This window comes from Pantherophis guttatus, chromosome 3, assembly GCF_059756535.1.
Source record: "Pantherophis guttatus breed Tessera chromosome 3, ASM5975653v1, whole genome shotgun sequence".
NCBI classification, from domain to species: domain Eukaryota; kingdom Metazoa; phylum Chordata; class Lepidosauria; order Squamata; family Colubridae; genus Pantherophis; species Pantherophis guttatus.
Genome location: NC_142065.1, coordinates 51,003 through 64,405, shown reverse-complemented (window position 1 = coordinate 64,405; position 13,403 = coordinate 51,003). Strand labels below are relative to the sequence as shown.

The 13,403-nt window shown below is 47.1% G+C and overlaps 1 protein-coding gene across 7 annotated transcripts in view; it reads left to right on the top strand.

Moving 5' to 3' along the window:
* STAG3 (STAG3 cohesin complex component) overlaps window positions 1–13,403 on the top strand; it is a 74,530-nt gene that overhangs the window by 52,590 nt on the left and 8,537 nt on the right. For all 7 annotated transcript variants that reach the window (XM_087888874.1, XM_087888878.1, XM_087888875.1 and 4 more), the window contains 7 exons: window positions 10,188–10,356; window positions 10,475–10,608; window positions 11,953–12,054; window positions 12,141–12,286; window positions 12,401–12,529; window positions 12,604–12,761; window positions 12,870–13,023. In XM_087888874.1, coding sequence (XP_087745000.1) covers window positions 10,188–10,356; window positions 10,475–10,608; window positions 11,953–12,054; window positions 12,141–12,286; window positions 12,401–12,529; window positions 12,604–12,761; window positions 12,870–13,023 — 992 coding nt within the window. The remainder of the gene's footprint in view (window positions 1–10,187; window positions 10,357–10,474; window positions 10,609–11,952; window positions 12,055–12,140; window positions 12,287–12,400; window positions 12,530–12,603; window positions 12,762–12,869; window positions 13,024–13,403) is intronic.

The following is a 13,403-nucleotide window of genomic DNA, read 5'->3' as shown; positions in this document are numbered from 1 at the left end:
GTCACATTTATTTATTTATTCTTCAGATTTCTATACCACCCTTCTCCTTCCGGACTCAGGGCGGTGAACAGCCAAATATAAAACATTCATACACAAAAGTTAAAATAGATTTAAAATAATTAAATAAAATTTGGCCCATAATTTAAAACATTTCAATTAAAATCAATATCAAATTTTAAAACCAACCATAAAATCAGGACAGCCTGGCTAACTGAAAAAAGTAGGTTTTAAGGGCCCGACGAAAACTCCGGAGGTCTGGAATCACTCGTATCTCTGGGGGTAGATTGTTCCAGAGGGTAGGTGCCACCACAGAGAAGGCTCTCCCCCTGGGGGTCGCCAGCCGACATTGTCTGGCCGACGGCACCCTGAGGAGGCCCTCTCTGTGGGAGCAAACTGGCCGATGGGAGGCAATTGGTGGCAGAAGGCGGTCCCGTAAGTACCCCGGCCCTAAGCCATGGAGCGCTTTAAAGGTGATCACCAACACCTTGAAGCACACCCAGAAGTCCACCGGAAGCCAATGCAGCTCGCGCAGGAGAGGAGTCACATGGGAGCGCCCCGTCGCTCCCATAATCCCCCGCGCGGCCGCATTCTGCACCAGTTGGAGCCTCCGAGTGTAACGTCTATAGCGTTACAATAGTCCAGATGAGAAGTGACGAGTGCTTGAGTGACTGTGTGTAGGGAGTCCTGATCCAGAAAGGGGCGCAACTGGCGTATCAGGCGAACCTGATAGAAAGCCCCCCCTGGCCACGGCCGTCATATGCTCTTCTAAAGACAGCCGTGCGTCCAGGAGGACGCCCAAGTTGCGGGCCCTTTCCGTGGGGGCCAATGATTCGCCCCCAATAACCAGCGATGGCACCAGCTGGCTATACCGGGACGCCGGCAGCCACAGCCACAGCCACTCAGTCTTGGAAGGGTTGAGTCGAAGCCTGTTTCTCCCCATCCAGACCCGCACGGCCTCTAGGCACTTCCAGGGACATCACTTCCAAGGCATCGTTGGGGTGGTCCGGGGTGGAGTTGTACAGATGAGTATCATCAGCATACTGATGGAACTTCACCCCAAAACCACGGATGATCTCACCCAGCGGCGACCGACCGTTGCGACACCCCACAAATAAGGCGCCTCGGAGTCGATCACTGCCCCCCTGTCAACACAGATTGCGACCGGTCGGAGTGGTAGGAGGAGAACCATCGCAAAATGGTGCCCCCCACTCCCAGTCCCTCCAGCTGGCGCAACATGATACCATGGTCGATGGTATCAAAAGCCGCTGAGAGATCTAACAGGACCAGGATAGAGGAATAACCCCTACCCCGGGCCCTCCAGAGATCATCCACCAACACGACCAATGCCGTTTCCGTGCTGTACCCAGGCCTGAAACCGGACTGGAGCGGATCTAAATAGACAGCTTTATCCAGGTACTGGGGAAGCTGTCGCGCCACCACACTCTCAACAACCTTCGCAATAATACGAAGGTTGGAGACTGGACGATAGTTAGCCAAAACAGCCGGATCCAGGGAGGGCTTCTTGAGGAGGGGCCTCAAAACCGCCTCTTTCAAGGCGGCTGGCAGGACACCCTCGCTCAAAGAAGCATTAATAATCCCCTGGAGCCAGCCTCGTGTAACCTCCTGGGAAGCCAGCACCAACCAGGAGAGACACGGGTCCAATAAACATGTGGTTGCATTCAGCTGTCCCAAGATCCTGTCCACATCCTTGGGAGCCACAGGATCAAACTTCTCCCAGATAACATTCTCAAGGCCTGCCTCAGTCATCTCGTCTGAACTAACCCAGTCAGCGGCCAAGTCTTCCCGAATCCGAGTTATTTTATCATGCAGATACTGTACAAAGTCCTCAGCTCGGCCCTGCAAGAGGTCATCCCGCACTACCAGATGGAGGAGGGAGCGGGTCACCCTAAACAGGGCGGCTGAGCTATTATCTGATGACGCAATAAGAGCGGCAAAATAGCTAGATTTCGCCGCTTTTATCGCCACTAGGTAGATCTTAATATGAGACCTTACCAGTGTCAAGTTGGATTCAGATCGGCTGGCCCTCCAACCGCTCTCTAGACGTCTTCCAGCGCTTCATCTCCCTCAGCTCCTCGGAGAACCAAGGAGCTAAGTGAGTTCGGTGCCGGGTCAGAGGCCGCAAAGGCACGACACGGTCCAAAGCCCCGGCGGCCGCACTATCCCAGGCAGCCACCAGGTCTTCAGCCGAGTCGTGAGCCAGGATCTCAGGAAATGGCCCAAGCTCCCTCTGGAACCTATCAGGATATCCCTCAATATTCAATATTCTTTCTTCTGTTGAATTCATCCAGTCACTAATTGCTGATAGGGCAGCTGCCTCATAATATAAACTTAAATTGGGCATTTTGAGACCTCCTCTTTCACATATATCCTGCACCCTGCCCGAGCTACTTGACGTGATAGCCATGGTGGCAGTTGACACACCCAGGCTTATGGTCATGGGTGATTTCAACCTGCCATCCGTTGGTGAGATGTCTGAGATGGCCCAGGAGTTCATGGCTTCCATGACGGCCATGGACCTGACCCAGTTAGTTCATGGCCGCACCCACAGGGGGGGGTCACACTCTGGACCTGATTTTTGTCTCTGGCCAGTGGTTGAGTGGCCTTGTTATAGGGGATATAGACATGGAACCCTTGTCATAGTCTGACCACTCGCTCCTTCGCCTAGATCTTCGAACCGCTACACCCCGCTGCAGGGAGGCGGAGCCTACAAGATGGGTCCGCCCCAGGCGCCTGATGGATTCTGATAGATTCCAGATGGAGCTTGGGCCATTTCCTGAGGTTCTAGCACATGATTCGGTTGGGGACCTAGTGGCGGCCTGGGATCAGGCCGCTAGCGGAGCCTTAGATCGAGTCGTGCCTTTGCGGCCTCTGACCCGGTGCCGATCCCTCGCAGCTCCTTGGTTCATTGAGGAGCTGAGGGAGATGAAGCGCCGGAAAAGACGCCTGGAGAGTGGTTGGAGGGCCAGTCTCGCCGAATCTGATTGAACACTGGTAAGGTCGCATATTAAGACCTACCTAGTGGCGATAAAAGCGGCGAAGTCAAATTACTTCTCTGCTCTTATTGCATCATCAGAGAATTGTCCGGCGGCCCTGTTCAGAGTGACCCACTCCCTGCTTCAACCGGGAGTGCGGGAGGACCCTCTGGAGGGCAGGGCTGAGGATTTCGGACGATATCTGTATGACAAAATCGCTCAGATCCAGCGGGATTTGGATTTGGACTCTGACTGGGTAGATCCGGGCAGGATGACGAGGAATAGTCTTGAGAATGTTATCTGGGAAGAATTTGACTTTGTGACTCCGGATGACGTGGACAGGATTTTGGGGAGACTTAATGCGACCACATGTTTACTGGACCCGTGTCCCTCCTGGTTAGTACTGGCTTCCCGGGAGGTCTCACGTGGCTGGCTCCAGGGAATTATCAACGCTTCGTTGAGTGAGGGTCACTTCCCCACTACCTTGAAAGAGGCGGTGGTGAGGCCTCTCCTCAAGAAGCCCTCTCTGGACCCGGCAGTATTGGCTAACTATCATCCTGTCTCCAACCTTCGCTTCGTGGCGAAGGTTGTTGAGAGTGTGGTCGCACGACAGTTCCCACAATTCCTGGAGGAAACGTCCTATCTGGATCCGTTCCAGTCGGGTTTCAGGCCTGGGCACAGCATGGAAACGGCATTGGTCGCGTTGGTTGATGATCTCTGGAGGGCTCCGGACAGGGGTTGCTCCTCTGTTCTGGTCCTATTAGATCTTTCAGCGGCTTTTGATACCATCGATCACGGTATCATGCTGCACCGGTTGGAAGAGTTGGGGATGGGGGGCACCGTGTTACGGTGGTTCTCCTTTCTCTCCGACCGATCGCAGTTTGTGTTGACGGGGGCAGAGGTCGCCCTCGAGGCCTCATTTGTGGAGTGCCGCAAGGGTCGGTCCTCTCGCCCCTTCTGTTCAACATTTATGTGAAGCTGCTGGGCGAGATCATCCGTGGCTTTGGGGTGAGATACCACCAGTACGCTGATGACACCCAGCTGTACATCTCCACCCCAGGCCACCCCAGCGATGCCCTTGAAGTGATGGCCCAGTGCCTGGAGGCTGTACGGATCTGGATGGGGAGGAACAAGCTCAAGCTCATCCCTTCCAAGACTGAGTGGCTGTGGTTCCCGGCATCCCGATATAGTCAGCTGACTCCATCGCTGCCTATCGGGGGCGAGTCTTTAGCCCCCGTGGAGAGGGCGCGCAATCTGGGTGTCCTCCTGGATACGCAGCTGTCCTTGGAGGAACATCTGACGGCTGTTGCCAGGGGGACCTTTTGTCAGGTTCGCCTGATTCGCCAGTTGCGCCCCTTTCTTGATCGGGATTCCGTGCTTACAGTCACTCATGCCCTCGTCACCTCTCGCCTGGACTACTGCAACGCTCTCTACATGGGGCTCCCCTTGAGGAGCACCTGGAGGCTCCAACTGGTCCAGAATGCGGCCGCGCGGGTAATTATGGGAGCTGCATGGCGCTCCCGCATAACACTGCTCCTGCGCGAGCTGCACTGGCTCCCGGTGGTCTTCCGGGTGCGCTTCAAGGTGTTGGTCACCACCTTTAAAGCGCTCCATGGCATAGGACCTAGTTATCTTCGAGACCGCCTTCTGCCACCGACGACCTCCCATCGACCCGTGCGCTCCCACAGAGAGGGCCTCCTCGGGGTGCCATCAGCCAAGCAATGCAGGCTGGTGACCCCCAGGGGGAGGGCCTTCTCTGTGGGGGCTCCCACCCTCTGGAATCAGCTGCCCCCAGAGATAAGGAGAATCCAAGACCTCTGTGCCTTCCGCCGTGCCCTTAAAACTTACCTTTTCCAACAAGCCAGGCTGGCCTAACAAATCTTTTAAATGATTTTAAATTTGTTTGTCTTTTTAAATTTTGGGCCAAATTGAGATATTTCCTTTTAATCTGTTCTTAATGTATTTATTATGTGTTTTTATTTGGCTGTGTACACCGCCCTGAGTCCCTAGGGAGAAGGGCGGTATATAAATTTGAAGTAAAATAAATAAAATAAAAAAAATATTTTTTGCTTTATTCTCGGTCTCTTTCCTGCCCAAACAAAATTATTAATACCCTTCTGCCATATCTTCAAATTTTCATCTTTTTAAAGTATTGGTATCATTTGAAAAAGAAATAAAAACAGGCAAAACATTCATTTTTACTTCTGCTATTCTTCCCAACAAAGATAATTGTAATTTTTTCCAATTTTCCATCTCTCTATATATTTTTGCCACAACGGATCATAATTATGCTTAAATAATTTCGCATTTGATGTCGTAATATAAACCCCTAAATACTTAACTTTTTTTACTATTTCAAATCCTGTTAATCTTTCTAATTCTTCTTTTTGATTTTGTAATCATGTTTTTAGTCATTATCTTCATTTTCCCTGCATTTATTTTAAATCCAGATACTTGTCCATATTGATTAATTATATCCATTAGACCTACAACCAACTGTAACGGTTGGGTTAAAGTAACAACCAAGTCATCTGCGAATGCTCGTAATCTATAGTCATACTGCCTAATCTTAATTCCACTTATTTTGTCCGACCCACGTATCTTACTTAACAAAAATTCCAAAGTCAAGATAAACAATTATGGAGACAAAGGGCATCCTTGTCTTGTTCCTTTTTCTATATTAAAAGTATCTGTTAAACTACCATTAATTATTATTTGCGCTGTTTGTTTCTGGTATATTGCCTTAATAGATTTTGTGAAATATTCTCCAAACTGCATCCTTTCTATTATTTTCAATAAGAAATGCCAATTCAATCGATCGAATGCTTTCTCTGCATCAAGAAATATTAGCACTGCAGGGACTTGGTTGTTCTTCCCCAAATACTCCAATAGGTTAACAACTTGCCTTACATTACTCTTCATTTGTCTACCATTTATAAAACCAGTTTGATCATTATGAATCATTTGTTGCATGACTATCATTAACCTATTTGCTAGTATTTTAGCAAAAATCTTGTAATCTGTATTTAAAAGTGATATGGGCCTATAATTTTTTGGCTAGGTGTGGTCTTGATCCTCCTTTGGAATCAGAGAAATAAAAGCTGTCCTCCAGGATGGGGGTATATCTCCTCCAGATTGTATATTAGTAAATAATTCCTTAAGTGGTCCCACCATTTCTAACTGCAAGTATTTGTAATAAGCAGCTGTCAAACCATCCGTCCCAGGGGCTTTACCCACTTTCAACTGCTTAATTGCAAACATAATTTCCTCAGAAGTTATTGGTTGATTTAAACCCTCCCTTTGCTCTTTTGTAATTATAGAAATATTCTCTTTCTGTAAATATCTATATCTATACTTTGAATTTTATCACTAGCATACAATGTTATGTTTATTATTCAAATATATCAAAATACCTCTCATAAATGCTTTACTTGCGTCCCAAACCATTTCCATAGATGTACCCTTATGCATATTCATAATGAAAAATTCTTTCATAAATTTTTTACATTCTTTTACATTTTCCTCATATCTAAACAGATTTTCATTTAACCTCCAAGACCTCTTAAATCCCTTTCCGCACTCTAATTCCATCCAAACTGGACTATGATCCATTAAAACTCTTGGACATATCTTCGTCTTCTTCACCCTAGAAAAGAGATCATTAGTAATTAATATGAAATCAATCCTAGAAAAAGATTGATGTCTATCAGAAAAAAAAGTAAAATCTTTTTCTTCAGAGTTCCTCCCTCGCCAGATATCTCTCAACCCTGGACTATTGTAATAATCCTACATGGGGCTTCCCTTGAAGAGCATTCAGAAGCTAGAGCTGGTGCAGAGTGCAGCAGTGCAGGCAGCTTTGGGGGGGGGGTCCCTAGAATGGCTCCAGTAACACACTCCTCCAGGAGCTGCATTGGTTGCCAGTCTGCTTCCAGGTGCAACTCAAGGTGTTGGTGATCCCCATTAAAGCCCTTCATGGCATGAGTCCAGGTTACTTGTGAGACCGTCTCACCCCACTAGGATTGGCCCATCCCACTCTGTGAAACTTCTCAGTCATTCAGGTCATGGTTGTCCCAAAGGTGCTTTTTTCAAGAGGCAACTGGACTATGGTTTTTCTTTGAAGACGTTTTGCTTCTCATCCAAGAAGCTTCTTCAGCTCTGACTGGATGATGGGCAATGGCAGGATTTATACTCCTTGCAGACAACTGTACATTTGCATTCTTTTAGAGAGTCACTGAGGCCACTTAGAGATTTATCTGTGTTGTCAGGGTCACCTGTGTAAATGGGTGTGGAGCCTTCTTGGAACTGCTGAAAGGATTGTTGTAGACTGGAGATAGATAATGTGGTATCCCTCCCTCCCTCTATTGAGAGAGAGGGCTGTACAATTTTGACATAGATGGCATTATTATTATTATTATTATTATTATTATTATTATTATTAAAATTTCTATACCGCCCTTCTCCAAAAAGGACTCAGGGCGGTGCACAGCCAAAGTAAAAACAGAGCATACAAAATTTAAAAACAGTATTAAAATAATTAAATATTTTGGCCGTAAATTAAAACAACCCAATTTAAAATCAATTTAAAACCCCTCTTTCAAACCAGCAGTCCTTTCTGCCTAAAATGTGGACTTTGTTGTCTTCAAAAGAGCGGCCTTTGTCTTATAAATGCAGATGGACTACTAAGTCTGGTCCTGATGTGTTTGTTTCCACTCATACCGACAGGGGAGGTGTGCTCTGGGTCCCTTCAGCCCGATTATTCCTGCTGGTGGGGTCCCAGAGGAGGAGGGCCTTTTCTGCTGTGGTTCCTGCCCTCTGGAACATTCTTGCCCCCCCCCCCCTTGTGAGGTTGGCCCCAACCTTCCTATTCTAAAGACCTGGATCTGCCAGTTGGCCTGGAGCTCCAATGGGGGAACAGCACACGGGGGGCGGGGGTGTTGATCGAGTAACAACAGATCCCACCTCCCCCCATTTGGCTCCCCACCCTCACCACGTGTCCTTGATTTTAATCTTTGGTTTTAATTTATTCAGGTTTGAATGTAGATATATTTTTATGTCTGTAAGCAGTCCAGAAGTACCTTATGGTAAAATGGGTGGTCAAATAATTTTATAAATAAATAAATCAGCTGGAGCAGAGGTTTTAAGGAGCATCTTCTTCAACTTGCTTTATGGAAAATGGGTATTTGGAAGAATTAGCTGCTTGGTTTTCATTTTGTGAGTCTCCAATGTGTGTACATTATGATGAAATAAGAGAATGCTATATCTGGAGGGATTTGATTTGAACCGAGGCTGGCACGCTTTCTTGTGGGAGGGCGCCGACAAGCAACAAAGATACTTCCAACAGCATATTATTAGAGGCTCACTGTACAAAACCTGGCAAGAAATTAGAAAGCAACATTATACTAAAATCCCGAGATGGTTATCGACCATGGAAGCATCGATCTACCCAAATGTAATGGACATAGAAAAAACGAGGAGCTATCAAGAATTACTGAGCGAAGAAGGGAATTTATATATGAGGCAGGAACTCGAGAACCGGGGTATAGACATTGACTGGTGGCCGTATCTCCAAATAGAATCAAGATACAAAGCAGATCGGGCAAAATTCGGATTTCAAAATGAACCAAATGAATTAGACAAGATATTAAAAAGTACGGATGAGAAAATGATAACCAAAATTTACAATTACCTAATAAAATACAAATTAGAGGAGGAGACTGTGAAAGAAAATATGATAACTTGGGCAAGAAACATTGGATATACTATTGAATTGGATAAGTGGGATAAATTATGGAAAGAAAATTATAAGATGGCAATGTATATACCTTACAAAGAAAACCTTTATAAGATGTTCTACAGATGGCATCTACACCGGCACGTTTAGCTAAAATGTTCCCAAATGTGTCACCAATGTGTTGGAAATGCAAGTCACAGAAGGGGTCATACTACCATTTCTGGTGGTCATGCAGAAAGGCGCAACATTACTGGCAAGAAATCAAGAAAATGATTGAAGAAATAACGATACAGAAAGTTGAAATGAGACCAGAATTTTTTCTACTTGGAATAATTACCTCACAATTTACTAAGGAAATAAAATATCTCACTATACATATCGTAACAGCGGCACGCATACTGTATGCTCCAAATTGGAAATCTGAACAACTGCCAACAGAAGACAAACTAGTTGCCAAAATAACAGAATGTGCAGAAATGGACAGACTTACAAAGCAATTACAAGAGAAAGATGATTCTGAATACTATTTAGTTTGGCAGAGATGGTATTCCTGGTTAGAGGGAAAGATAAATATAGGAAAATAATGTAGCCTGAATGTCTAAACAGGAGCCACAGATAGCTAAGCAAGAAGTAGATTACAATTGATTTGTGTATAACTATGTGAATAAATGAATACGTAAAATAGATATGTATAGATATGTATAGAGGAAAACAGGTGGAACAGGAAAATAATCCACCGATGCAACAAATTTATGTTCTTTTTGATGTTGGTTTGTTTTTCATATTGTTTTATTGTATTTATGTTTGTTTGTATTTTACTGTTGTTTTTCTTTTTTAAACAATAAAAAATTGGAAAAAAAAAAAGGAAAATGGGTGTTTGGAAGAATTAGCTGCCTGGTTTTCATTTTGTGAGTCTCCAAAGTGTGTACATTATGATGAAAATGCCTTAATTTCATAGCATAAGGGCAGATTCAACCATAGTTTCAACTGGAAAGCAGTGACCCTCTTAGATGAAGCCAAGTCCAAAAATGCCAGAGAATTCTTAGCACTGTGACAGATTGGCAATCATGAGACACATAGACAGTATTTACATACCATTACCAAAACGCCTCACCAGCAATCAACATCCAGATGAGCAGAGATTAACACCAAGGTTAACATTAGACCAAAATCAAGAAGCAAAGAATATTCCAAGCAAGCGAACAGTAAACGTCCCAACCCAGGAACCACCAAGGCCACTCCCACCCACACTGACAGAGCAAGCCACCAGGATATAATTGAGAGTAAACCCCACTCTCTACTAGCACTATGTAGTTCAGTAATGAAACATTTGCAAGGAGACCACCAAGCTCGGAGAGTACCAAGGACCCCATACACCCTTTTTGTTACGTCCATCTTGTGGGGGGGGGGGGGGAAATCTTAGTCTTCAGTGTGTGATTCTCTTTTGTTCCCTTTCTTTGCAGGCCTTTGTGTTGTTGAGTGATTTGCTCCTGATCTTCGGTCCACAGCTGACTGACGGAGGGCACTCTGTCCTGCAAGAATTGGTGTATCATCCGGAGTCTGCTCTACAGTCGCAGCTGGCTGGCTTTCTAATGGACCACGTCTTCAACCACAGCCAAGCCCAGGATGATGGTGTGCATTATCCTTGAAGGTGGAATTTGAGAGGTTTGGAGTAGGAGTACAGTTTTTGAGTGAGTGTGCGAGTGCACTTATATCCCCTCCCTTCTTTTCAATTGGCTGCTGAACTCAGATAGTGAAAACGGAGAGCTTCAGGTTGAACAGCTGCACCAGCGACGTAATTTGCTGTCTGGATTCTGCAAACTGGTTGTCTATGGAGTGCTGGAATTGAGCGCTGCTTCAGATGTCTTCAAGTATTACTCCAAGGTATGCGAGGATGGCTGGGAAGGCGCAGGGAATTGCCCTGGATGTATTCAACACCAGTCATCATTCCAGTTTAGCTGTTCCCCTGCCTTGCCTCAAGAGTCGCTAGGGCCATTTCTAGAGCTTCTAGTCCCGTGTCTCCAACATCCAAAGAGGAGCAGAAAGGAGGAAGGGCTTGTTTTCCACGGCTGCACAGAATTCGAGTTACCTGGATAGGATGGGTGGAAGTCCAGGAGCTGACTGAAATTTTGGAGCTTAAGGGAAGCACCAGAAGATTGAAGAAGAGCTAATGTTGTTCCTAACTTTATAGGGAAAACATGGACTTGGCAGGTGGAGATCAGACAGCTTGATATCTATACCTCAGAAGTCCCTAGGGAAAAAATAAGTGGTGGATCTGCCGGCACTTAGAAAGGAAGAGGGCGATTACCAGAAGCCGCCATACGATGTGCAATATCATGAATCCCAATAACTTGCTTAACTGTAGGCTACTTTCTGTTGACCCAGAAAACATGATGTAAATATAAAAGTCAAACCTTTAACTAAGAAAATTTACTTTTAAAGAATTTTCACTTCAAAGTCCATATCAGATGTATCTTTTGACAAAGTGATTGGATTACAGGTAGTTCTTATATTTGCAACCATTTGTTTAGCAACTGTTCAAAGCGGCACTGAAAAAATTGATTTATAACTGGTTCTCACAGTTACGACTGTCACAGCATCACCGGAATGATATGATCAAAATTCTTGGCAACTGGTATGGGGACACAACAGTTGCCATTTGCTACCTTCCCAGCTGGCTTCCAGCATGCAAAGTCGGGGGTTGTGGGGGGCGGGGGGAAGCTGGGCTTGCGGAATGATGGCACAATTCTCATTGAAACAATTGCAGGGATGTAAGAGAACAGAGCTGGAAGGGACCTTGGAGGCCTTCCAGCCAAGCCGTGCCGTACTCAAGCAGGAAACCCTGCACCATTTCAGACAATATGCATAATAACTGTGATGAGAAAGGTCACATAATCGGGCATGACTCCCTTAATGACTGCCTTGCTTAGCAACAGTGATCCCAATTGGGGTCAAAAGCTGAGAACTACCACTGGTAGATCCGGGAAGGTTGTTAGTGTCTGGCTGTCCTGCATGAAATGCACAGCTGTTGCTTACAGAAAACGCAGAGGGCAATGCAAACCGCCCATTTGACTACACGGGCGATTCATTACTTTTGTTTTAGTATAAAACTTACTATGCATGTAAATGTATTCCTCTCTCTATTCTATTTTTGCTGCTTTGTTTTATGTAATTAATTAAAAAAAAAGCTGTAAACAAAGGAATCCAGTGCTCCATTTTTCCTACCAGTTTTACGATGACTATGGGGACATCATTAAAGAAACTCTGAATCAGACCCGCCAAATTGACCGAATTGAGTGGGCTCACACGCTGCTACTCAGCCTGCAGCAGGTAAGGGGGCCATCGCGGCAGGGGTGGTGGTGGTGGGGCTGCTGGAGAACAGGGCGTCTGCCCAGCCAGTTTCTCTTTGCTCCCAGTTGCTGACCCAGCTCTTCTTGGAAGAGGGACCTGGGGCCACAGACTCAGCTGCCTTCCTGGATATCCGGGACTTGGCACGGCGGTTCTCTCTGCTGTTTGGGCTGCACCAGCTGCAGAACCGACCAGCCCTGGTGGCTTTGCACAAGTGAGGACGCTCTGGAGGTGGCTAGGGAAAGCAGGGCTTGTGTCCAGTTCTGGTGGTGGTGGTGGTGGGAGGAGCGGAGGTAGCTGTGCCATCCTCACAGCGTCTTTGTTCTAGGGATGGCATAAAGTTTGCCTTTGAGGAGCCAGCATCCCCCAACCCCAGTCTGGGTCTCATCAACCTGCCCTTCTTGGAGCTGCTGAGTGAATTCTCCCCAAGGCTCTTGCCTCCGGATAAGGCTCTGCTGTGAGTACGTGGCTGGGGAGTCCCCTGGAAAGCCTCCCTCCCAGCTGAAACCGTTCTTTTCCTCCCGCACACAGCCTTGCCTACTTGAAGAAGACGGGACAGGCTCATTTCTCAGGGAGCAGAGATGAACCCCGCTGGCCCTCACTCCTGCTCTATCGGCACTCCCTGAGCCCTCAGCAGGAGGCTGAGGCCCTCCAACCTCGCAAGGCTTCCAAGAGGAGACATTTGAGTGGTGGGTGTGTGGGGATCTGAGGCGGTGAGTGGGAGACGCTCTGTAAGGAAGAGCGTCTCTGGAGAGCTGAGGGCAGAAAGCATTCAGTCTGTCATCCTGCTTTGCCAGGATCCTCTGAGCACAGCGGCAGCACCAGCCTTGCCTCTGGTAGCCACCTGCAGACCCCCCTGCTGACTTCCACCGCCCTGAGGGTCAAGCGCCAGCTGACAGGGCCTCCCCTGGAAATGGAGAGCTCAGGCAGCGAAGCCGAGTTTGCCCAGAGGTGAGACGCCAGTGGCGGAGAGTGACTCCTGGGGCTCCACTTCAGGGCCCGAGCTGCCTTTTGGCCACAAACGGGGCTGGGCTCTAGCAGCACTGCAAGGTGGGGAGGCTGTGGTGGGACTGTCTTGCACACAGGACTGTGTAAGCCAGAGGGACCGTTTGTGGCAAGGCCACTTTTGACCCCTGTGTGGAAGGCCCAGAGATCGGGGGGGGGGGGGGGGCTTTCCTCCCTTCCAAGGGGCAGCGGCCGAGATAGACCCCCTGCCAGTCAAAATTCTAGTTAGGAGAGAGGTGGAGGCTTTGCTGTGTGTTGCTGCAGGCTGTTTTCCCCTAGTGCCCAAACCTGTGGGGTGTCATGCACCAGCCCCGCTAAGTAGCTTA